General features: G+C 42.9%; 1 protein-coding gene across 2 annotated transcripts; it reads left to right on the forward strand.

Annotated features, from left to right (window-relative positions):
- The first annotated feature begins 14,792 nt into the window (after positions 1–14,792).
- Pbk (PDZ binding kinase) lies at positions 14,793–26,704 on the forward strand. Of its 2 annotated transcripts, none has more exons than NM_023209.2 (8): positions 14,793–15,016; positions 18,097–18,171; positions 20,813–20,906; positions 21,848–21,990; positions 22,689–22,858; positions 24,054–24,183; positions 25,482–25,658; positions 26,072–26,704. In NM_023209.2, the coding sequence occupies exons 2-8, from the start codon at positions 18,117–18,119 to the stop codon at positions 26,293–26,295; spliced, it is 993 nt and encodes a 330-aa protein (NP_075698.1). In that variant the 5' UTR covers positions 14,793–15,016; positions 18,097–18,116; the 3' UTR covers positions 26,296–26,704. The 2 variants fall into 2 exon arrangements, with proteins under 2 accessions (NP_075698.1, XP_006519320.1); XM_006519257.4 differs by lacking the exon at positions 14,793–15,016 and adding an exon at positions 15,115–15,184.
- Positions 26,705–26,719: the final 15 nt, after the last annotated feature.

The following is a 26,719-nucleotide window of genomic DNA, read 5'->3' on the forward strand; positions in this document are numbered from 1 at the left end:
AAGGACAAAGGACCAAATCGTTGGGTTTCTGCAGCAGTGACACCAATCCTGGCCACTACTTTCTGCATTCATTTCTGTTCTCATTACTGTGACAAAATACCAGACAGAAACAACACAAGAGAAAAAAAAAAGTTGCTCGGGCTTTATCCATTACAGAGGGAAGGGTAAAGCAGGGTGTTTGGTCCGTGGCAGTGGGAACACGTGTCAGCAGATCACTAACGTGGCTATAGATGAGAAGGCAGAGAAAACAGGCCAGAGTCAAAAGAAAGTGTAACTTCAAAAGCATACCCATGGTGGCCTACTTCTGTTAGCCAGAACCTACCTCTCCTATGACCCACAGACTTCAAAACAGCACCACAAGGCTAGGAACCAGGCAATCAAAACATGAACCCACAGGGGACACTTCAGACTTAAGAAATACGTTTTAGAAGGTAAACCAAGCCAGGTTAAATGAGCCAAATTTTACATTTTGGAAGAAGCCAAGTCTTAATTCTTGAAATACATAAAATATAAAAGCACTAAATGGATATTCACTCTACAAAAACATTCAATAGATATTCCTTCAACTAGATAGACACCCCGGTGTGTTTATATTGTCATATTTAAATAGTTTCAATAAAACTTTATGAAATAGAGGAATTTCTCCAATAAGAGAGATAAGGGGATATACACTGACATTGAGCCATGAATGCAGATTAGGCATGTCTAAAATCACAATATATTGAATGGGGAAGTAGGATTTACCTAACAATTTCCAAGAATGCTGTGAATTATGGGATACTCACGGTCTTTTATAATATGATTTGAGACTAAATCCCAGGATGCTCTTGGGCTCACTTAACATCTCTCTGGGAAGTTCTATGCTTAAAGAACGCTGCAGCTGCGCTGGAAGTCATCCAGCTCCGGCTAACATCTCTGTAATTCTTTCTACATCTAATAAAGTCTCTGGAGGCTTCTTACTGTGGTTACATGCTAGCAGAGGCCTTGCCAAAGCCACTTAGCAGAGAACTGGCACAGCAGGTTTCCAGTAATGGAGTGGCCACAGGCAGTCAGCGCAAAGAGCAGAATCGAGTTCTATGGAAAATACATTGCATTTGGAATTTGGAAAAGAGAGTTGGCACTCTTTGTGGTGTGACCACACCTGCTGGCAAGACATTCTCCAAGTGACGCTCACTGAAGGTACATAGCACGCCACCACATACCGCCTTTTCCATCTCTAATTCCATGTCGCTCCTCCAAGGAATTCTAAGGGGTTTTTAATCAAGTCATCCAGTCTTCCCACAAACTATCTGGAGTAGGACGATCAATGGGGCATAACAAAATATTGCCCCCAAACAAACTGTGTCTTTTCTTCAGAACTTTCTGTAGACTATAACATGCTTAGAAACAGATCGTAATTCTGGAAAGATCTCCTCTAGTATTTAGAGTGGGGAGGTAAGATTAGATCCTCTGCAAGCCAGAATCCACATTCTGGTATTCCATGCTTCATAGGGTGGAATGGCTTTCATAAAATTCTCTTCCTGTTTAAGAAGGTGCACCTGCCTTCGAGTCAGGATGTCTCGGGGATTTTGTAAGTACAAGGGGCTTTGGTTGTGGTTTACAGCTGGCCAAACTGAACAGCACCTAGGAATCAGGACTGTTGGCATAGTTTTGGTAAACAGTCAGTCCACATCAAGGTTAACATAACAACAGCAGCAGCAACAACAGCAGCAGCAACAACAAGGCTTGTGTTGATCCATTTTCTGTTGTTCTCACATCTGAACCTGGATAGTTTGGTTTCTTAGGCTCATGGATCCAGAAGCTCAAGAGCATGGAATAATGAGGGCCTCTTAGCTCAGATCTGAGATCACAGACACTCACATCCCAGTGGTGGCAGCTCAGACACAGAGTGGCAAATGGCACATGCAGAAGAGGCAGTCTGGAGAGGTGCAAAGTTCTCTTATGGCAATTGCTGCAGGAACCAATCCAGCTCCAAGAGGCATCCATTAACCCTTTCTGGGGCTGGTGCTCGAGAGCTAGTCACTTTCTGTATTAGTTACTCTTCCAGTACTTAAACAAGACACCATGAGCGAGGCAATTTATAGAAGGAAGGTGTAATGGATATTCCTGGTTGTCAACTTGACTGCATCTGGAATGAACTACAACCCAGAAATGGAAGGCTAACCAGTGAACCTAATCTGGAGGCTGGGACATAGAAGTTTCTGACCTGGACCTTGGTATGGAGATTTTGAGGCATAGTGGCTATAAATTCCAGAAAATTAAGACGGGGAGATCTCCGAGTTCAAGGTTATCTGGGATTAAAGGTGGGATGGGCTATACCTTCTTCTGGAGACCTACATAAGGAAATTAGAAGAAGGAAGACTTTCTCTCCTTCGCCTGCTTGACTTGTGGGACTGAGCAACTGCTAGATGCTTGGACTTCCATTCACAGCTGCTGCTGACCATTGTTGGGAGTTGGACTGCAGACTGTGAGTCACCAACAAATTACTTTACTATATAGAGACGACCCATAAGTTCTGTGACTCTAGAGAACCCTGGCTAATACAGAAGGGCTTATTTTGGACTTAAGGTTCCAGAGGGATAAGAGGCCATCACATCAAAGTGGGGAAGCATTACAGCATACCTGAGCATGGCAGCAGGAAGAGCTGAGAGCTCACATCGCCAGCCACAGACAGCAGCTAACACACTATAAACAGCAAATGGCTTTGGAAACCTTAAAGCCTACCTCCAGTGACAGACTTCCTTAAGGAAGGCCACATTTCCTAAACCTACCCAAACAGTATCACCAACTGGGGACCAAGTGTTCAAATGTCTAAAACTATGGAAGACATCTCATTTAAATCACCACACCTTCCATGATGAGATTACATCATCTTAGCTCTGCAAAGCTTGGAAATGGGGGCAGGGCAGGGTATCAAGACTCCTAGCACATAAACCTTTAGTGGACACAAATCATACCAAACTACAGCAAGAGTCTAACTCTAACAGAATCAGAAAGTTCAGCTCTGCTGCACGTGGGCTGAATCTAGAGGTGTTCAGGGGAACACAGGCTTGAGGTCTAAAAACCCAAGTGATGAGATTACCAAGGAACACACAAGGCAAAGGCAGTGGGGCGAGAAGAAACACACCAGGAACAACGTGTTCCAGCTGGGCTATCTCATCTCAGGCAAGCTCAGGACAGCTTTGCTTCTTCCCCATGAGTATTTATTGAGAAGCAATAAAGCCCTTGGATTAAGATTACCAAGGTGAGGCCTGGAGAGATGACTCAGGAGATAAAGTACTCGCAACGCAAGCATGGGCACCAGAGTTCAGATGCCCTGGGCAGACATGGCAGCTGCTGGTGATCCCAACACTAGCAAGACAGAGACAGGGGCTTTCAGGGAAAAGCTACCTGGCTAAACTAGCCAGAATTGGTGATCTCTGGGTTCAGCAAGAGACCCTGCCTCCATAAACAAAGTTAAAAGCCACTGAATAAAATTTGACCACACACGTACATGCATGTACTCTTCCCAAACATGTGCATGCACACATATGAGAGAACATGCATACACACACATACACACACACACACACACACACTCATACACACACACACACACACACACACACACACACACACACACACAAGAAAATTAAGAAATAAAATCAGGTTAATGAGAGACTCAGGGCTATAAGTAGTAGACTGGGCATATACAATGCTTCACTGACTTTACAAACCCCAGTGAAACAAGAATAATGCAAATATTCCTAGGCATACAGTTACAAGACTAAGCAGTGTGGGTGGGGCAGAATCACAGCATTTCTGAAAATGGAGGTGACCTATAAGTGTCATCGGACCCTGCAGACATGAGTGAAAGCTAAGCCTGGGGTTCAAAGGCCAACGGGGTCCCCTGAAAATGGGATTCAGATATGGCTGTTTTGGGAAACAAGAGTGAAAACGTAGCCAACACTAAGGGATTGGATGAGAACAAGTGTGCTCAAGAGCCCTGGTCTGTGAGCGCGTGCACGGAGGCCAGAAGTGGACGTGCCTGTCCTGCTCCATCACTTGCCACCATATTCCTTTCTGGCAGAAAATAGACAACTACATCAATGGGTCAGAAGAGACACCCACATCGAAGGAACAAAAGCTGTACAGCCTTTTCCACAGTGGATGCTGGAGCCAGTGGAGAGCCACATGCAGAGAGAAAGAATTAACACAGACACTTACTCAGGCTTACACCCTTTACAAAATTAACTCTATGTAGGCCACAAACTCCACTGTAAGATGGAAAATCATGAAACTCCTAGAAGATGATACCTGTGAAAAGTGTGTGTTCTTAGCGGGACAGTGACTTTCAGATCCTGATATTTATTCAAAGGAAATGACAACTAACATCTGCACAGAAATCCGCACATGGATATTTGTATCGACTCTCATGGATATTTATAGCAGTCTTATTCACAATGCCAGAGCACGGAAGCAGCCAAAATGCCCTTGGGTGGCTGGATGAACACACAAACAGCACACAATGGCTGTTATTCAGCACTGAAGATGCAGGGGCCATCAAGCCATGGCCAGACATCGAGGAAACTTAAATGCACATCACTCGGTGTTGAACAAAGCCATCTGAAAAAGCCGCACCGCTTTCAGTGTATGACATTCTGGAAAACGCAGAAGTGTGAAGGGGGTAAAAATGTTCATGGTGGGCAAGAACCCAGGATGAGAGCAGGGTAGGAAGTTAGAATGAAAAAACTTGGAGACGTGAGAGGTTTCTTCATGAGAGTGTCATGACACAGTCATTATACATTCGTTCAGATCTCTGGACTCTGTGGGGTCAAGGGTGGACTCTGATGTGGCAGTGTGGGCTGTGACAACTGTGTCCCTCTGGTGGAGGATATGGGCAATGTCTGGACCTATGTGTGTGTGGGGGGGGGGGGGTAGGAAGTGCACAGAAACTGTGCTTGCTGCAAAAATCTTTTTGCGAAACTTAAACTGCTTGAAGGTAATAGTTGCTCCTTCCTCCCTTTATAAATTTTTTAAAGTATTTTTTAGGGCTAGAGAAACGGCTCAGAGGTTAGTTAAGAACATTTACTGCTCTTACAGAGGACTTGGGTTTGGTTTCCAGCACCCACATGGTAACTAAAACTCCAGGTTTAAAACTGAAGTTCCAGGAGGAATCCAGCGCCATCTTTGGGCTGTGTTTGGTACTGCATTCATATGGTGCATATGCATATATGCAGGTAAAACATTCATTCACAAGATAAAAATAAACACATAAAACCTCTTTAAATGTATTTATTTTGTGTATGAACTGTAGGTACATGTGGGTGTAAGTGTGTGAAAATCTTTTTTTTTCTAAGATTTATTTATGTAGGAGCTGGCTCAGTGGTTAAGAGCACTGACTGCTTTTCTGAAGGTTCAGAGTTCAAATCCCAGCAACCACATGGTGGCTCATAACCATCTGTAAGGAGATCTGATGCCCTCTTCTGGTGTGTCTGACAGTATGTATGTACACACACACACCACACACACACACACACACGTGTATTTATATATATATATAATATTTTTTTAAAAAAAGAAATAAAGTGTGGATTTTGGGGCTATGCCCCATCCCCATATATATATATATATATACATATATATATATACACACACACATATATGCACATATTTGTGTAGGTATACATGTTTGTATGTAAGTATGCATGAACACTTGTGGAATAGATGAAACAAAACAACTAGAGGCTTTGGCTTTTTTTTTTTTTTTTTTTTTTTTTTTGGTTTTTCGAGACAGGGTTTCTCTGTATAGCCCTGGCTGTCCTGGAACTCACTCTGTAGACCAGGCTGGCCTCGAACTCAGAAATCCGCCTGCCTCTGCCTCCCGAGTGCTGGGATTAAAGGCGTGCGCACCACGCCCGGCCGCTTTGGCTATTTTTAAGACTCTGTTTTGAACAGCTCCCTGATCTTACCATCTTCCTCAGGAAGAGGGCCAATGGTTTTCCTCTTCATGGCGGGGGTTGCTAGAATAACTTGAAGTGGGGTGGGGGCTGGGTAGTCCAACAACACACCTTTGAAAGGCTGAGCACTGTTAACTGCTCAGTCTATGAATGTGGATGTCTCAGTGGTCTCAGTGTTCCCAATCTGGTACTGAAGGAATAGAAAACTGTCTGGAGACCAGTGTCGGCACAGAATAGCAGCACCATCAGAGACAAACATGCTCGTCAGCAGGAAGCAAGGCAGGCATGCAGGAAGCACTGGGGCTCCCTTGGATTGTTTTAAAAACTTGGTTTTGAAATTAAAACAATTGCATAGTTTACCGCCATCCCTTTCCTCTCTCCAATCCCTCTCTTGCTCCTCTTGCTCCCTTCCTCATTCGTGCCCGACTTTTCTCTGTTACTGTTACATATTTGGCTACTATCACCATATGAGCAACATCTCTGCAACCTTAGAACATTTTGCCATACCGGCCATTATTGTGATTCATAGGTGTCACAGCTAGGCAGGACTCTTGGTTGCATCTGTCCCCTTGGAAGCTGCACAGAACCTTCCAGTTCTCTCTCTGTCTCGTGTGTGTGTGTGTGTGTGTGTGTGTGTGTGTGTGTGTGTGTATGTATGTGTGTGTGTGCGCACACAACCTGTTCCCTGCTCAGTGTTACTTTTACATATATGATTCAAGGTTGACCACTTGGTACTGGAAAGTCAATTAAGGAAGACTATGTCTCCTGCTTTCCCCATTCTTGACTTCCTGTAATCCACTGTTGGGCCCCAAGAGGTTTCTCCCTTCTGCACTGGTGTGTCTACTGTCATTGTCACTGTTCATGTCTAGCATAGGCAGCCACAGTATTGAGGTATCATGGTGTGGCATTCCTGTCATTTCTAGGAGACACAATCTCACAATAGATTTCTTGACCCTTTGGCTCTTACAACACTTCTGACCTCTTTTCTGTGATGGTCCCCGACCCTTAGGTTCAAGAGTTGTGGGATAGATATCCCCTGTGGCTGGGATCCCCATGACCAGTTGTCTTTTATTTACAACAGTTGTTATGTTCTGTAATGGTTTCTGTGTGTTGTTAAGAGAAGTTTCTTTGATGGGGTGTGAATGCTACACTTAACTGTGGGTAGGAGGATGGCTTTTAGAATACAGTTTAGGAATTACATTGGCTTAGTAAAGTGGTGGTATAAGGTTTCCTCTAAGATCCATGACCTCACTAGTCTCGGGAAGTTCACTAGGTTTCCAGTACTAGGCATATTTTACTTCCTATTGAGTGGGTCATAAGTCCAATTAGATGGCTGTTGACTACTACCAAGACATGAGTACCATCATTGCATCCTTAGAGATATCTTGCTGCACTAGCCACTTTTGTGGCTCATAGGTGTCACAGCTAAGTACTAGTCCCTGGGGATGCTTTTAAAGGTCAGATTGCTCAGGCCCTCTGCACCTCTTTACTGAGATCCCTGCTGGAGGGTGTTTCTTACTCTGGGGGAAGATCTTTTCCATCATTTAATCTTGCCTCAAAGGTCTCACAGGCCTGTCCAGAGGCAGTCTCCTAGTTGATTCCAGATACTAACAAATTGATGATCAAGATTAGCCACCACAAGTATGTTTGGTGGAAATAATGCTTCTGTGCCAGGACAATGTCAAATACAGGGCAGTAAGCAAAAGGATGTCTACTACCTGTAAGCCCCCACCCACCATACACATTCCAAGTGGGAAGTGCGTAGTTAAAAATGCAAACCGCCAAAACTTATTTCCTGTCTTTCATTGGATTCATTCACCCTTGGAAATTGAGAACCAATACTTTTTTTTTTTCCAGCTGAGTTAAAGTGAAGAGCATTGTGGAGCAGAAATGACGTCAGGACACTGAGACGGCGGCCAGCTGCTGGGGCCAGCCTGGAGTCTTACACAATCATAGCAGATGAACTCTCTCAGCTCTGTTAGGCATGTAGTGGGCATCTTCCCTCAGGGAGGGTCTGAATTCCCTGTCACATCTTCCCAGTTCACTGGACCACAACAAGACCAGGAACTCATCAATTATAGGCATCTGAGATCATAGCATATTTTCTAAAGTCCTTCTTGTTTTTCAAGCAAGCCCTTTGTTCCCAGAACCAGCAAATTACACTTCTTCCTGGAAGCTGTACGGACACTTTGAGTTTGAGCAGGGGCTGTCTGTATCTTCCAAGCAGGTGACTCTAAAAGCCTTCCTATGTCTTCCCTTCCTTTCTCCAAAGGGCTGTAGTTGTGTCTTCTTTCCCAGATGCCTGGTTGCTGGCCCAGTGCTTTTAATGCCTTGCAGCATCCTAGGTGATGGACAGACACATCAGTTGGTCTCACAGGTTTTTCACCAGACAGACAGAGGCATGATTAGAAACACAGAATTTCCAGTCTACTCTCCATCCTTGGAGACAGAGAGGAGCAAAGATTGAGTTAATAATTTACCATAGCCATATAATGAAACCTCCATAGGCATCCCAAAAAGATAGGGGTTCAGGAGGCTTCTAGATTGTTAAATGTGTCATGTGTCAAGAGAGTAGTGTACCTTAACTGCACAGGGACAGGTGTCCCTGCTTTGGGTATCTTTCTGGACCTTCTCTGTACTTCTTTATATGGATAAAATGTCCTTTGTAATAATTGACAATAGTAAATCAACTATTTCCTTAGTTCTATGAACAGACCTAGAAAATGACTGAACCCATGGGGGTGGGGGGGCCGCACAGATTTGGACAGTGTTATGGGACTGTGCCCTTAGCTGTTGGATTTTTGCTAACTTTGATTAGTGTCATCATTGAGTTAAACTGAACACTCAAATGGTATCAGGGACCTGGCTGGTATCTCTTTTCCTAAGAAGTAAGTCCTATCAAACTAGACACCAACCCTAACCTTAACCCTAACCCTTGAGACTTCATCCAGATTTCATTAGTTTCCAAAGGGAGGCCTCAACTCCAATATCATCATAGTAGGCTCTGGGGAATTCAAATGTGAATTTATTCCTGGGGCATGGGGGTGAATGTAGGTACACAACTCAGCTGTAGCAGATGGCAGATGTGGGCTCAGGGACTGTGGGAAAACATTAAAACTTCCCCTCAGTGACTACTCCCAGACCAGCTGCCATGTCACTGAAGGACAGATAGAGTCTCTAGGAAACAGAGTTTGTCCACCTTTTTACTCCCTCGTTTCTGAGCACACACCCAGGAGAACAATCCAGAACTGATGCTGTAGAAGGGTAGACACGAGTAAAGAGAATTCCATTGTGTTGGAATGTCCTAGCCTAGGAGAACAAGGAGGCACAACCATGACGGTGGACTGTGTGTGGAGAAAAGAGGGGCCTGGATTGAGAGTGGAAGGTGAGGTGACGCTAATCCAGACAGGAAGGGCATTTGTTGTCAAGAAGAGAGTGTGTGTTTAAGCCAGAGACACGAGGAAAACCATGGGCTCCCCAGGCACAGCCAGAGACTTAGTCTTTACCAGAGCCCAGGGACCCAGTGAGGCAAACTCCAGGAAAGGACACTTTGGGTCAGATCACAAAGACAGAGAAGTTTTGCTCAGAAGTTGGGACAAGGGCATGACAGGATGAAGTTTCCAGACAAAAAGACTAAGCTGACTTCAAAGGGAAAAGCCTCAAGAAGGGAGGAGGTGGTAAATTGGAAGGTTAGGTGGGAGTGGCTGGAGGGCTGGTTGTCCAGGCAGAGAAAGGAAGAGACTTAAAGACGCAGGAGAAAGAGAGGTCAGAACAGAGATGGGGTAGGTAATAAAGGTGTCTTAGGGGCCTGGTAACTGTGATGAAACACTATGACCAAACCAAACTGAAAGAAAGAAAACTAAATTCAAGACTTTAAAGCCCTAGCCAAAAAGTTTATTCAAGGTCCATGTCTCATGCGGCTTGCTAGTTAGGAGAGCTTTTTGGGCTTAGAGCAAAGAACAAAGGCTGTAAAGTCATCCCAGGAACCAACTAGCCATTGAGATAAGAAAGGCACACAAGGACAGTCTCCTGACAAGCTCAAGATGAGTAATGGACCACCTGCTGATATGGTTTGGGTTTTAGCCAGATGTCCTGCCGACCAAGATAAACACCCTCCCTTTAGAGTTACTATCACATACTGCTCTCTGATGTTTAAATTGCCCATTTGTGTGTAACTGCACCGATTCTTCCCCTAGCCCCAGACCCTTTTTCTATAAAAAACCCTAGCTTTCGAGCCTCGTGGTCGACATCTGTTATCTCCTGTGTGAGATGCATGTCGGTCCAGGGTCCAGAGCTCCGTCATTAAACTGCCTCGTGTGTTTACATCAAGACGGTCTTCTTCGTGATTTTTGGGTGCACCCCGAATCGGGGGAAAAGAGTTCACAAACCAAACCAAAAAACCCCCAAAACAAACAAACAAAAACCCAACTAGGGGAAGAAAGGGCTTATTTTGTTTACAATTGCACTTAACATCTCACTATCAAAAGCCGTGAGGGCAGAAACTCACACAGGGTAGGAACCTGGAGGCAGGAGCTGATGCAGAGGCCATGCAGGGGTGCTGCTTACATGGCCTGCTCAACCTGCTTTCTTACACAACCCAGGATCATAGCCTTGGAATGGCCCCTCCTGCAGTGGGCTAGGTCCTCTCCCATCCATCACTAATTAAGAAAATGCCTTACAACTGGATCTTATGGAGGCATTTTCTCAGTCCCTCCCCTCAAATGACTTAAGCTTGTGTCAAGCTAACATAAGTCTATCTGGAATAAAAGGAAATCTCCATCAGGCCCTGGATATAGAAGAACAAAGGCCAGCACACAGGAGCATAAGCTGGAGGCTCCAGTGCCTTCACCTTGGGACCTAAATGTGGGTTGCCAAGCCAGATGAGGGTAGAGTGGTGCCATACCCCCCAAACCCCCAAGGCTCTCAGAGAGCACAGCAGGAGTGGGGCTGCTTCCTTCCCAAACCAGGCTTGGGCCTACTCAACCCAATAGAGACAAAGGCCACAGCACCATAAACCCAATTAGGCTTCTGGTTTCCACACCAGAGAACTAACTTCTCAGAAATAATGCCAAGGCAACTACATTGGTATTTGAATTGGTGCTCATTAACATTTGCCTGTCTTCAATCAGGTCCGCATATGCAAATTAGGTGCCTTTCCTCTCTAGTCCCTTTTCCTCCCCTCTTCCCTGACTTCCCTAGCCAACCATTGCCATTTCAATAAAGATCTGCTTACCACACAGTCTTTACACCCACCATGCTCCACCTCCCCTGCTTCCTAGCATCTCTGTATCCTGAGTTGGGGACAGGGAACCTAAAGACCTCAGGACGACAGAACTTGTGACATGCCTAGGACCATGTTGAACTGACTGTTTGTAAATACAGAAGCAACACGATAAAAAAAAATCTTTTTTTTTTCCTTCTTTCCTAAAAAGTCTCACCATCCTTCTAGCCAATCAGCGGCGAGGACACAACCTCAAAGAGAATTAGAATGCAGCAACCATAAAGAATAGAGAAGGAGGGAGACGATACTCTAGAAAGGAAGAAAAGCATTAAAATTCTCAAAGGAAGTCCTGGAAAACCAGACATCCCTAAAATGGCGCGGGGATGTGACTTGATTGTTTGCGTGAAGCCTTGGGTTCTATCCCCAGCATGGCATAAATGGGGCTTCGTGGTCTCAGCACTCAGGAGGAAGAGGCCAGAAGATCCCAAGCTCAAGAGCATCTTTGGCTACATAGCAAGTTCAAGCAGGACAAGCTGGTCTGTCAGAATCACTGTCTCAGAAAACAAACAAGCAGGCAAGCAAAAGAGCTGATGCTAGAGTCTGCTAGAGCCAATGCAGAATTGGTTCTTTTGTTGAAACAGTGCAATTAGAACTTTACAAACTGCAAGAAACAGCTGATCCAGGTTAGAGCTGCTCTCTATGACAACTGACTAGCGGGTAAGGTTTTGAAATTAATGGATGCATTTCACAGGCAATAGCAATAAACTTGTGATGATCATGTGTTTCTGGGGTTAATCTCTGGGGGTTCTTTTAACAGGTCCAAGACTGGAAACAGAGCAGGATAGTTGTAACTGTCAGGCAAGGGCCTTTATTTTCACTGATTCTTTAGCCTCAGTTTATACCGTGCCAATAATTTCATCTCCCTGGAGGGTCTTTTCACAAGCAGTGGTTAATTAAGAAGCTTTTGGGGTCTGGCTTTAGGCAGAATTTTATTATCTACTAAGAAAAGAACACAGAAGGCTTGTAAAAACCTAAGACTTAATAAAAACATAGAACAGTATAGATATTTAATGAAGGTGAGGTATATAATACCACGTTTACACTCACAAAAAATTATTAAGATAGGGCTGAAGAGTTAAGAGTGTTTGCTGCTAGCCGGGTATGGTGGCACACGCCTTTAATCCCAGCACTTGGGAGGCAGAGGCAGGCAGATTTATGAGTTCGAGGCTAGCCTGGTCTACAGAGTGAGTTCCAGGACAGCCAGGGCCACACAAAACAAACAAATCACAGCAAAAGCTAAATATGTGTGTGTATCCTCACGAAATACAATCACCATCATTTAGCTTTTATCATCTCTATGATGGGGGTGGGGTGGGGGGGTGGGGGGTTGGCAGTGGTGTGGGAGAGAAGGAGAGGGCTCCAGAGCTTCTGGATTGACTGGGTGCCCTAGGCAAGAGGAGGGTCCTTTTCTTTGTCAACGAAACAGGCAAAGGAAGGTTTCAGATGCAAATGGCTTTGACTTTGATGGGTGAACAGAGGGCAGGAGTCTGTGAGTGATCTCCATTTTATCTGAATAGCTGTGTGTGACAGAGCTCCTTTCAGCCTGCAGGATGGCCTCTCCCCAGCACAGATTTCCAACAGTTACTTAATTACTATAGGGCAAGGAATAAACAACACATTTATTTTGCTTGAATGATGTCAGATAGTTCTAAATTGAGCAAAATCTCCCGCACTTAGAAAAGAAATCTCGGTGCTGGAAGTTGGCTCAGCAGCTGAGGGCACTCTGGAGGGCTCTTCCCAGCCTGATCTACATATCGGGTTCTGGGTCAGCCAGGGCTACATACTAAAAAAGAAAGAGAGAAAGAAAGAAAGAAAGAAAGAAAGAAAGAAAGAAAGAAAGAAAGGAAGGAAGGAAGAAAGAAAAGAAGGGAGGGAGGGAGAGAGAGAGAAAGAAAGAAAGAAAGAAAGAAAGGAAGGAAGGAAGGAAGAAAGAGGGAGAGAGAAAGAAAGAAAGAGGAGAGAACTTGTAAGTGAAAACATTTGAGAAACTGAATCATAGAAATAAAATAGGTATTAGTGCCAATGAGATTGTGAGACCCCGACTTAGAGCGTTTCTACCTGGAAGGTAAGGCCCCTGGACGTTCCCCAAACTTGTTTTCCCTGATCTCTAAAAATGCAGCCAGAAAGAAGCTCTTTGTTCTCTATAGCCAGCAAAACGCCTTTTTTGTTTTTGAGCCTTACAGCCAGAGATGCGATAATTGTAGGAAGACCTACAAGGACATGGAGATAGACGACGCTGGAGAGGAGGCTGCAGCTCATCACCCCCCCCCCCCCCCCCCCCCCCCCCCCCCCCCGCCAGAAAGAAAAGGAGCTGTAGCCAACTCTCCTCCCAACTCCTCCCAACTCTTCCCAACTCCTCCCAATTCCTCAGCTAGCCCCCTACTGTCACCACTCAGGGTCGAACTCCCCTGCCCTACATGGCAGAGGGACTTTGTCCTCAGCTAGCTGATAATAAAACCTCTTGCAGTTTGCATCAGGTGTGGTTTTCTCTCGGGCCACTGGGGTGCTGGCCAGCTCATCCCGGGACTTGAGCGGAGGCCCAGCTTCGGGGGTCTTACAAGATAATGTCAGTAGACAAATGAGTGTGTTAATGTATATAAACACATGAATACATACGTGTCATGCCACTGTGTGTACTTCTGTCTTCATAAAGAAGATGTCCCTATCTATCTGGCCTCAGACTGGTTGAATTTCTTTAACCGTTTGAAGAGGTCACAATGCGGCACAGAGCGTTCCTGTTGAGGAGGCCTCTTGGTGCTTCTTGTATTACATTGTATGTTTTCTTTTTTAAGGTATCACATGGTCTCTGAGCCACATAGTAGGTATGGGAATGTCTTCCTGTTCTCCTAAACTTAATTCATTTTTCTTGTAGAGAACACAGTAGATTATGTTATGCAGTGGGCACTCAAGTGCAGATACCTGACACCCAGTAGGTGCTCTGAAAATATTTGTTAAGTAGACTGTGGTAATTCCAAGAATTAACAAAACTGGGCCAGTGAGATGGCTCAATGAGGATAAGAGCTTGCTGCCAGAGCCTGGCCTTCTGATTTAGATCTCAGGAATCTAAGGAGGGAAGGAGGGAGCCAGTTTCTGCAGTTGTCCTCTGATCTTCCCATGTGGGTAGCAGAAACACACACACACACAAACACACTAACACAGCAATAATTTTTTAAGTTAGCAAAATTTCAAAATATTCTATATTTATTCTCAGCCTCAAATAATGAAAATCTACACATTTCTAATTAGTGTTTTAAGGACACATATATCTGCAATAAAACTTCCTAGTTGCATATTCTGAGCAGTGTTTGTAATTTGGGTAATTTGCCTTCAAAACAGATATATATTTTGTTTTTCCGCCAGCATCTGTCTGACACTTGCTATGTCTTTCTAGCCATCGCTCTGGAAGATTTCTTCTTTTAGGACTAAATCAAACCTGGAAACTCCAGTAAACCTGGGAGGACTGTGCGAACGCGTGAGTTTTGACCCTAGTGCCGCCCCGTAGTCTTCTGGCGGGACCTTTGAAAAAGCGTGCTTCTTACACACCGCGGCGGTTACTGCGAGTGTTGGCGGGAGGGAGCTGTTCCTGCATTTTCTGGAGCGAGTCTTCTGACTGCTTTTAGTTAGAACTCCAGTGCCCCTCGGCGGGCCGCGGCCTTTGAAAATGCGCGCGCCCTAAACGCTGCGGCGGTTACGCTGTTGGCGGGAGGGAGCTGAGCCTGCACTTTCCGGACTAGGTGTCCAGACAGCTTTGAGCCAGCCCGTCACTTTCACCTTTTTACCCGAGCGTGCGAGCGTGGTAAGGGAAAGCCTGGCCGACTCGAAGGTGGTTGGCAGACTGGGGGTCAGGGGTGGAGCATCGAGGACCTGAGGGGAGGGTCGCGGACGGGAGGGACGGGGACGAGAGGGAGGCTGCCTCCACTGGAGGACCTGGAGGAGATCTGCGGGGAAGAACAGCAAACTGAGGGTACACAGCGGCTAGGGGAGGACCCAGGGAGATAGTGGATGGAGAATAGGGGAACCCCTTGGAGCCATCGCACACCTCCAAGCCCCTGACCCTGAGCTCCTTTATCGCGGAAAGTTTGGGGGTTCAGGGAGAAAGTCACTCCCTTCCCCATGAAGGAGGAGGGGGGTGGGGGTGGGGGGAGGATTTCTCTGCTTTTAAGGTGAGGCCACAGTAGAAAAGTGGCCTGTGGTAGGGCAGTGACTCATTGGGTACAGTCTGTGCCCAGCATGCATGCAGCCCTGGGATCCATCTTCAGGACCCCAAAACCTGGAAGCAGTAGTGAGTGCCTGGGGTCCCAGTAACTAGGGAATGGAGACCAAAGAAAGGACAGGGAATATGGCTGTGGGTAGAGTTTTATACATGGGATTACTGGTATTAAAAAAAATATGTTTACATGCTTATATGAAAATTCATAGTGAAACTCGAAATCATGTAGAGTTAGCATATGCTAATAAAAAGATACTTTTGAAAAGCCAAGCAGTGCTAATATTATAAAGTTATGGGTGGGGGACGCTGGAGTCTTGATTCATTGGTTAGAGCCTGCAGGGCTTTTGCAAAGGCCCTGAGCTGGTTGCCAGCACCCATGTGGAGTGGCTCACAAACAACTACATGTCATTCCAGAGGAGGCCATCCTTCACTTCAGGCTCCTGTACTGTTGTGCATAGACCACCCACCCCTGCCACACACACATAGGTGATGGAAGGTGTATAATGAAAAGTCAAATCTTTTTTTTGTTTTGTTTTGTTTTTTCGAGATAGGGTTTCTCTGTGTAGCCCAGGCTGCCCTGGAACTCACTCTGTAGACCAGGCTGGCCTTGAACTTAGAAATTCACCTGCCTCTGACTGGAGTACTGGGATTAACGGTGTGCGCCACCACGCCCCTGGGAAAAGTCAAATCTTAAATAAGCAGTTCTCATGGTAACCAAGCATGTGACCTCAGTGCTTGGGGATTGAAGCAGGAGTATGTCGTGTTGGATGTCAGCTTGGTGTACACAGCCAGTTCAGGGTAGTCTAAGTAATGGGGAGACCCACATAAATGGGGCTTAGAAAGCCCATCAATAGATGCCCCAGCTCTGTCAGATGTGCCCTTTGAACCCCAAGCCTAAAGGTGATATGGGTTAAAGAAAGTATAGTTATTTAACAATTAATGCCTATGGAATGTATATGCAGATCTACGACAGTATAGACTAAGGCTCTATCTCAGCCAGGAAAGAAAAGTCCCATTAGACAACTGAGCTGGGCGGGACGTAGGATATTTTGGTACAAACAGGGTAAGTGGAAGAGAGGCATTTTTGAGTGTCCAGAATATGAGGGAATGCTGAAATGTTTAAGCCTAGGTATTTTTTTGTTGTTGTTGTTGTTTTGTTTTTTGTTTTTTTGAGACAGGGTTTCTCTGTGTAGCCCTGGCTGTCCTGGAACTCACTTTGTAGACCAGGCTGGCCTCGAACTCAGAAATCCACCTGCCTCTGCCTCCCAAGTCCTAGGATTAAAGGCGTGCTCCACCACTGCCCGGCTAAACCTAGGTATTTTAATCTTTGAAAAACACACTGTGCCCTTTGTATCCAGTCCTCAAGCTGTGGTGGCAAGGACAGTCTCCAGGCTGCTCTTTGCCAAGGATTTTGCACGAGACCCTTTCTCATCTAGCAGCCCAGCTTTAATCCCACTGCTGTAGATAAGCCCACAGGGTCATGTCTTCAGCTCTGTTCCAGATCTGTATTTGCCTGCCTGTTCGACCTTTCCACCAAGATGTCTAATAAAGCGTCCAAAAATGAGCTCCCAATCTCCAGAACCCTCTTTCGTTTTTTCATTTGTTTGTCGCCACAGTTAAGCCATCAGGAAATAATGGCCGTTTCTGGACAGCTCTAGACATGCGCCATCAATGGAATCTGTGTGTGGCTTTCTCTGTCTGGTTTCTTTCACCTGGCATGTTTTCCTGGCTCATTTGTGTTGTACAGTAGCAAGCTTGTTACTTTTTGCTCTGCATTCAGCATCTAGTGGGTACTTCTGTTGTCTGTCTGGACTATTAGAATAACGCTGCTTATATGCATGGGTTTCTGTTTTTGTTTTGTTTGTAGCAAGGTCTCCCTGTTGCCCAGGTCGGTCTTAGCCTCCCGAGTGCTGGTATTACAGGTGTGCATATAGGGCTGTCTTAAAGGATGATGAGACGTTTGTAACTGGTGGGAAGTATGAGAGGGAGACATAGTATTTACCTTTTGGTTTTGTCACTGGGGATTGAACTCAGGTCATGGCTTTGTGCATGCCAGGCTGACTCTACCCATGAGCTACATTCCTAGTTTCTGCTAACCTTTTAGAACTAGGTAGTATTTTTTTTTTTAAAGATGTGACAAGATATCTTCACCCCACCCCACCCCACCCCACCCCAGCCCAGCCCCATTCGCTTCGGGTAGTTTTTTTTATTGAAGTTACATATTTAAAAGTTTTTAAAATTATAGTTGTTTCTATATGTATTGTATATGTGTGTGGGTAGATGTATGCCACATAGTGTGTTTGGTGGTCAGAAGACAACTTGTGTGAGTTGGTTCTCTCTTTCTACTAAATGAGATCCAAGAATTGAAGTCAAGTTGACAGGCTTGGCAGCAAGTACCTTTACTAAGTGTCTGAGCTATGCCTCTGACCGCTATATATTGTATAGTTAAAACCACAACTCCTACTCAATGATAGTATGACCGTGAGTAAAGTCATTGTATCTCTGGGCTTCAATTTTACTTTTATAAATAAAATTGGACTATTTGCTGAGGTCATTTTTAGGTCTCAAATTGTATATTTCTGTGATAAAATGATGTTATGGGATTCTCCTCACAAATGAGAGTATTTTAGATAGTTGCAATATAACTTTGCTTGTTTTCATTATAGGACCTAACGTGATTGCTACAATGGAAGGAATTAATAATTTCAAGACGCCAAACAAATCTGAAAAAAGGAAATCTGGTAAGATTGCAAAAGACCTTCTCTTGTTGCTGTTTCTACTAGAAACATTTTAGTGTTTATTCCTTTGTCATTGTCTGTAAACAGGCATAAGATTGGTCATTATAACAGTGCTAACCATAACAGAGAATCTAATAGCACAGTCCGGACTTTCTGTCTACTCACTGATGGTCGTTCTGGAATTTAGGACCTGTCTAGTAGTGGTCCTCTGGCTTGAACTAGAGGGTAATAGGAGCTGTAATCTTTGTACATGGGATCTAGGAATCTAGCATCAGACTTGCACAGCAAGACATGTGTAGGTGTCTCGAAGATTGTTCAAGATGTCTTTAGTTGGTCAAATGTAGACTAATAGACATTGTGCCTTTTTTTCCATTTCAGTCTCTATGACTTTTTTTAAAAAATTACCTTATAACCTGGCTCAGCATATTTTTGAATTAGTGTTATTCCCAATGTATTTATTAGATATAGCTGTCCACAAATGCCCTTTTTAGACACCAGTCTCTCTACTACCTCCTGAGATTACAACTTGTGCTCCCACACCTAGCCCATGAGGATCTTTAAGAACATCTATAGTGTGCCCAGACTATCTTTTACATCAGTCAGCATCTTTCTGAGCTGGGTACCTGTTTTTCTATTCATTCTCCTGCCACTTCTGTCATTTGATGGTATATTTCCATTGGTTTGTTTTTCTTCTGGCATGAGCTGTGTTTTTTGCTTCTTTCATACCTGGTAATTTTTTATTAGGAGGTAGTAGGTATTTTGTCATTGAGTGCTGGATTTCGTCACTCTACAGAGTGGTGAAAATGGTTTGGATCACTCTACAGAGCTCCAAGCTCATATCACTGAATGGTGATAAGCCTGCTGCTTTTGAGACTGGCTTTTAAACTTTTTTACAGACTTTGCTTGGGCTAAGAGTTAGCCGTAGTACTGAACTGTTACCCTTTAGAGGGCTTCACTCAACTGTCTGCTGCAGAACCACCTGCTCTGGCTAATGAGAAAGTGATCTTATTCCTGACTTGTCATTTCCAGTTATTTAGCTTATTGTTTTCGTTGCTTTGGGGTCGCTAAACATGTGTGCAGTTAAGTACTTAAGCAAGCACTCTGTGGATCTTTTCAATCCTTTCTTTTCTTTCTTTAAGCTCCCTCCTGTGTTCTGCTCCTTAGACTCCAGCTACCTAGTTGTCCTTGACCTCTGCTTTGTCTCTGTGGTTTGACTGTTGGGCTGTTTCCTCTGTGTTCAAGCCTGGGACTGCCTTTCAGTGCTATGGGGTTTCAACAGGGCTTGCTGTTGTCTTTCCTCAGAGGTCTCTGCTCTGCTCTGCCTCTTGTCATGTATCTGAAAACTATTGTATTTTGTCAGATTTTACAATTCATGGAGAGAGCAGGTCCAAGAATAGTCATTTATTCCTGACTGGAAACAGAACTATGTCATCTTTAATAACTGTAGAATGCTCTGACTTATATTTAGATGGTTTGTTTTTGTTTTTACAGATGCCAAAAGTAAAGTCCTCTAAAGGGTAACAGTGCAGTACTATAGTTCAAACATGTTTACATGGTGTGTGTGTGTGTGTTTTCTCCTTGGACATGTGCAGCTTGTGTCACACAGGTCATATGTACCCCAATAGAACTATGAATGTGGCTCAGCACAGAATCATAAAAGTACTTAAAACATTACAAGGTTTTCCTATTTTATGATTTTGTAACTAGAGTGCAATTTTGAGCATGTTTTTTGTCAACTTGTCACAGTGTCACAAAGTTGATGTTCCTGGTTGATTTTGAGGACTACATTAGGACTTCCTTATGCTTGCTTGTTAGCAACCCTTCTTTTTCTCTCGATATATTTATATTTGTGTGTGTGTGTGTACGCACACATGCATGTGGGTGCCCTTGGAGGCTAGAAGAGGGCATTGGATTCTCTGGAAACTAGTTATAGATGGTTATAAGCTGCCTGATAAATGTGCTGGGAATAAAACTCTCTTGTAAGAGCAGCAAGTGCTCTTGACCACTGAGCCATCATACCAACCTCAAATTCTTTATTTTTAAGTAGCCTTTTAAGAATGTACAAAGGGGGGCTGGTGAGATGGCTCAGTGGATAAGAGCACCCGACTGCTCTTCCGAAGGTCCGAAGTTCAAATCCCAGCAACCACATGGTGGCTCACAACCATCTGTAATGAGATCTGACTCCCTCTTCTGGAGTGTCTGAAGACAGCTACAGTGTACTTACATATAATAAAAATAAATAAACCTTAAAAAAAAAAAAAAGAATGTACAAAGGGGGCCAGGGAACCCAACAGGTTGACTCAAGTGTGATCTCCCCAAATAGAACCAAGTTCACGAAGCTGTCCTCTGACTTCCACATGTGTGCCAGAGCATTCACATCTGCACATACATGCATACCATGTATATACTACACAATAATTTAATGGGTTTTTAAGATTTTTAGCTTGTAAGCCATAAAAACCAAGCCATTTACATTAGTATTACCATGAGAGTTGCAGAAGTCATCTTAGTCAAAGGGTACCTGCACACTCTGTAGAAAACACCTATGTCATTACTAATCTTACGACAGGGCTTTAAGACTGTTAAGATGATTTTGTACTGCTCCTTTCAAGTGCTAAGTTTTTGCTTTGCTTTTGCTTTTTAGTATTATGTTCCACTCCATGTGTAAATATCCCTGCCTCTCCATTTATGCAGAAGCTTGGCTTTGGGACTGGGGTCAGCGTTTACCTAATGAAAAGGTGAGGACAAGATTCCTTGCTTGGGGGACTGTGGGTCTCTTGTCCTTGGATTGGAGAAGTTTCTCATCACCCTGAAGGCTACATTCCAGTCCTTTGAATCTTGATAACTGCCTGAGCTCTGCCCCTAATACTTTACTTCTAGATCCCTCCTGGTAGAGTATTAAAAAGGAAGTAGCTTAGTCCATTTTCCTTCTAGCTTCTATAAGAAGGTGAAGTGGTAGAAAGAACTTGTTAGAACATGGCTTTGAGTGTGGTGAATGGGTATAAAATTGTTTCGTGTGGAGTTGAAATAGCTGTTAGTGAAGAAGAGCATGCTGGGACGGGGAACCATTGGCAGTTACTGGCTCCAGGGAAGAGCCAGCTCTCTTAGGGATGCAGGCCTTAGAGGCTACCCATGCTCCAGTAGGAAGTCCTATACCCATGCACTAAGTGGACTCAGCGGGCTTCAAAAATAAAGAACACATGAGGTTAGTGGTGGTGGAATAGAAGAGGACCTGGAGGGGAGGGAGTGGAAAGTAGATTTGATCAAAACGTATGTATGAAAGAATAGTTTATATAGAAACTGCCTTTAAGTTTCTTTAATATTAATCATAGCATGCCATAACTCATCTCTGATGCATATAGATACATGTTAATTAAGTAGTAGGCTGACATGCCAGGGTAGAAATGTTAGAAAACAGTGTAGTTGTTCTGAGGTTTAATTGTATTTTGATAAGTTCCTAATCCCCCATACTTATTTGTGTCCTTTGATCCCTTCTCAGAGTGTAGACATCAGGTGCTTTTCAGGGCATCTGGTTAAATCTTGACACAGAAATGTAACAGGTGTTGATGACCTAAAGAATTTTATATACTTTAAAAAACCTATTTCTATGGAGCAAAATTTGAGTGTTGGTGTTTTTTTATTCATTTTATATCTTTAAGTTTACATATGTATATTTTAGATCTCCAAGAGGGTTGTCTCATTCTCCTTGGGCCGTGAAAAAGATAAGTCTTTTATGCGATGATCATTATCGAACTGTGTATCAGAAGAGACTAACTGATGAAGCTAAGATTTTAAAAAACCTTAATCACCCAAACATTATAGGTAAGTCTGCATATACTTTGTGGCAGTATGTGGTAGAGCAATGTTCTGTGTAGCTACTGGTTTTGCTAATAACGTTGGGTCCACATATTGTTGGGACTTGAGTTAATGTAAGTTGTCTAAGGTAAAAATTCATATAAGGGCCTGGAGAGATGGATTATCAGGTAAGAGGACCTGCCATGCTTGCAGAGGACTCAGGTTCAGTTCTTGGCACCCACATGGTGACTTACAACTATCCACAGGGGATATAGTATCTTGGCTTCCACTGGCAACAGGCTTGCATGCGGTGTACATACAGGCAAAATACTCATAAAATAAATAAAAAATATTTAAAATTCACATATTCTACATCTTTAAGCATATGTATTTAACCTTCATGGAGTTGAGTTGGAAGTATTTGTTTTGGTGCTGGTCCTGTGAAGATTTCAGGAATGTAGAATGGTCCTGGTGTAGACCAGTCATGTTCATTTAGATGATGGGTTCTTGCACTATTTTCACTTTGCATTTTTGGTACTCATGGGGCTGGTGGAATCCTTCTGTTTACAGAAGCATAATAAAAGTGTTTTGATCTGTGCTACTAGACACACCTGAAGGCATTTGAATTATTTGGGCTTTGTACATAGTAGCTGCTTCATTGTGCTAGTCCAGATCCGTGTTATATTAATGGAGAGTTTAATAGAAAAATGCCATGTTTTCTTAAGGATATCGTGCTTTTACTGAAGCCAGTGATGGTAGTCTGTGCCTTGCTATGGAGTATGGAGGTGAAAAGTCTCTGAATGACTTAATAGAAGAGCGGAACAAAGACAGTGGAAGTCCTTTTCCAGCAGCTGTAATTCTCAGAGTTGCTTTGCACATGGCCAGAGGGCTAAAGGTAACTGTGTCACTGTATTTTAAACAGCTTGGGTGAACTATGAAGAAATTAAACATGTGTTGTACCTATGTTGCTGTGGTTTTAGATAGAAGATAAGGGAAGAAATATATACATAACTGAGGTGGTGGTGGCACACGCCTTTAATCCCAGCACGCAGGATGCAGAGGCAAGGCGGCTCTTTGAGGGCAGGGCTACAGAGAAACTCTGTCTCAGAACCCCCGCCCCCCAAATTATGTTAACTAAACACTGGTAATAGTGACGTTAGAGAACTACTCACAGTGTAATGATAGTGATGTTAGGATTACATGTTAAGGTTTCATAGGAAATTGATTTATGGAGCAGATTGTAGTACATTTTTAGATAGGATAGAGCTGGGCATGGTGGTACACACCTTTAATTTCCAGCAGAGGCAGGCAGATCTGAGTTCAAGGCCAGCATGGTCTACATAGTGAGTTCCAGAACAGCCAAAGGATAGAAACATCTGAATTACTTACTAATGACTTTAAGTATGTATATATAATGAAGTGAATAAATTACAGCGTAACCATATTGGGCCTCCTTACCACATGATAGGCAGCATTGAAATAAGCATAAGCTCTTGTGTAAGAGCAGATCACAGAAAGAATGGCCTCTCATTTCAAAGTTAGGCTCAAATGCTGATAGGTGAACAGATAGCTATTGTGCAGCACTGTTCAAAATGTGACTAATTATTTGCAACCCCAAAAGAAGTTAATGTATAAAACATAATATAGCTTTGGATTACAGTTTTGCTTCTGCTTGTGAATTATGGTGGCTCCATGTCTCCTGCTTTTCTTGTATTACATCAAAGTTGAGCTATTGACCTCAAGTAAAATTGGGAGTGTTGGGAAATCTTCTGGATTGAAATTTTTATGGGCTTTGAGAATTCAAACATCCTGAAAATTTTTAGATGACATGGCAGGTCATCTAAATGGACAATTACGTCTAGTTTACAAAGGGAATTCAAATCATTGTATTTTTTTTTTTGGTGTTATTTTGGTTTTTTGAATCAGGGTTTCTCTGTGTAGCCCTGGCTGTCCTGGAACTTCTCTGTAGACCAGGCTGGCCTTGAACTCAGAAATCCGCCTGCCTCTGCCTGGCTTCAAGTCATTGTTTTATTGAAGGAGTTTTTATTAATTTTTCTGTTCATGTATTTGATTGCTTTTTCCAATTTTAGTACCTGCACCAAGAAAAGAAGCTGCTTCATGGAGACATAAAGTCTTCAAATGTTGTAATTAAAGGTGATTTTGAAACAATTAAAATCTGTGATGTAGGAGTCTCTCTGCCATTGGATGAAAATATGACTGGTAAGTAGGATTGTTTTAAATTTATACAATTTTGCATTGTAAAACATAATAAACCTTCATGGTTTAAATGAACTATTTTTGGAAACTAATAGTGTCTTTTCATTGTTTTGCCTCCTGAGTCCTCAGCTCCTTCCCTTGCCACATGGTCAATTATTGACTTCTTGGTAGTGTGTATATTTTTTGTCTTTGACTTGTTTTAAATATGTCAGTTGGGCTCACAGGCCTCCCAGTCTTCAGCCTGTGCCCGCACTGGCCCTTATTAGCATGGATTTTAACTGAATAACTTTGGGCAAGACACACCCAATAGGCTAGAGCTTCCCCAGCTTCTAGGCATTCTTATCTAATCACGTTAATCAGGATCCACTATTGCATCTTCCCTTTCCCCTTCAAATGTTTCTTCTCTACTTGTAATTTCATTGAAAGCCTCAAAATAGAATTTTGAAGATAAACTTTGATTAAATAAACTGCTAGTTTTTCTCCCTTATTGTTTGGAAGTGAGTATAAGCATTTTGTTTTGGTTCTATCCTTATTTGTGTAAAATGGAGATTATAGTAATGAAATACAGAAAAACTAATACACTTTAAAAACTGTCCAGTGCATTTGATTTATCTTAGTTACAGAATAGAATTTTTAAACATGTAAAGCAAATTTTGCCTTAAGGAAGATATTATAGATATAATACTTTACGAGAAAAAGGAATTAGATATTACAAATTTAATGTCTAGTAGAACCTTGAGTATTTGGAAGCTTAGCAATGTAAATTTGTGTAATTATTGGGGAATATTTGGATCACAGAGAATTGATTCCTAAGTGATACATGTTAAATCACTAGTTTCCTGGGAAAACTAGTAGCTATTAGCTAATGATTATGTTAAAAAAGACAAAACTCGCCCCCACTGGCTGCACTTCCTTGTCAGCCAGAAAAGGAAGATCAGAGTCCATGAAAGAAGAAAGACAGAACAGAAGAAAAACAAACCCTGAAAAATGTTAATAATAATAATAAAATTCTCAACAAGCTTGAGAAAAGAAAGACTATAACCACCAATATTAGACAATGAAGAGGGTCTCAGCTGCATGTTCTTTCTACACATCTGTAAGGGCTGTTACAGACAGCTATATTTCACCAAGTTGTGAGCATAGATGAAAATGGTTATTTCCTAGAAAAATGTAATCATTAAAATTGAGGTAAGGACTAGGAAGTCCAAAAATCTCTGTCTAGTAAAGAAACATTCCTACAAAGAATCCTACATGGTTGATTTTAAGTGATACTAGAATGACTTAAGTTATTTTTGTTTTAGTGACTGATCCTGAGGCCTGTTATATTGGTACTGAGCCATGGAAACCCAAGGAAGCGTTGGAAGAAAATGGCATCATTACTGACAAGGCAGATGTGTTTGCTTTTGGCCTTACTCTGTGGGAAATGATGACTTTATGTATTCCACACGTCAATCTTCCAGATGATGATGTTGATGAAGGTATAAATACAAATAAGTTTTAACATAAATCTGAATTTCTTTCCACTAAATTAGATTTTAAACAGTTAGGATTATAACAATACTGTGATTAATTGGCTAGATTTAACCCCATATAAATGAGATCGACATTGATAATAGGAAGACAAGGGTATTCCTCGCTCCACTCATGGGTTCTCTTTTTTTTTTTTTTTAAATAATTCTACATTGGGTAGGTAGGGTATTGAGTTGAACAAAGTTTCCTTAAAACTTTTGCTGGAGAGAAAGTAGATAAACTATGGCAGAAGAGTTGAACAAACTGCCTGTGGTATAGTGGGATGCATACTGGATAACCCTCTCTTGTTGCAGGAGGGTAAATAATTGAGCTATCCCATGACCTACATTTTGTTTTCATCTCTTAACTCCCTCATGTGCAGATGCAACCTTTGATGAGAGTGACTTCGATGATGAAGCATATTATGCAGCTCTGGGGACAAGGCCATCCATCAACATGGAAGAGCTGGATGACTCCTACCAGAAGGCCATTGAACTCTTCTGTGTGTGCACTAATGAGGATCCTAAAGATCGCCCGTCTGCTGCACACATCGTTGAAGCTTTGGAACTAGATGGCCAATGTTGTGGTCTAAGCTCAAAGCATTAACTTGTATGGGAACTGTTAACTAGATATATGTAGTTAATATAACTTATGGTAGCTAGATTCTAGAAGTAGCTTTAACACTAGTGACCCCTGTCTAAGATGACTTAAGAATCAAGGGACCATTGCTTTGTTACAGATCTTTTTAGATATTCTTGCTTCTTTAGTGGGTTACTAAAAATTTCACTACGTACATGTGGTACAGATATCTGTCTGCTCATAGTGTCAGTCCTTCAGCTGGCCTGTCAGCCCATGCGCCCTGGGACTTGAGAAGAGTTCATAAACGTAGCTCCTAGGGTGTCTTGCCTCTCTACACTTAGCTTCTAATTTATTACTTTGTTTCTACTGATTGTGTCTTAAGTCTTTTAAAATAAATGTAAGAATAAACAATAAAAGACAGTTTTAGTACCAGGCACCTCAGCATTATCTG

The sequence above is a fragment of the Mus musculus genome, chromosome 14 (assembly GCF_000001635.26).
Source record: "Mus musculus strain C57BL/6J chromosome 14, GRCm38.p6 C57BL/6J".
Taxonomy (NCBI): Eukaryota; Metazoa; Chordata; class Mammalia; order Rodentia; family Muridae; genus Mus; species Mus musculus.

Coding starts and splice junctions, on each gene's coding strand:
- Pbk (NM_023209.2), top strand. CDS start 18,117: ATGGAAGGAATTAATAATTTCAAGACGCCAAACAAATCTGAAAAAAGG. Junction 20,907..21,847: donor AGCGTTTACCTAATGAAAAG/GTGAGGACAAGA, acceptor TGTATATTTTAG/ATCTCCAAGAGGGTTGTCTC. Junction 21,991..22,688: donor TAATCACCCAAACATTATAG/GTAAGTCTGCAT, acceptor TGTTTTCTTAAG/GATATCGTGCTTTTACTGAA.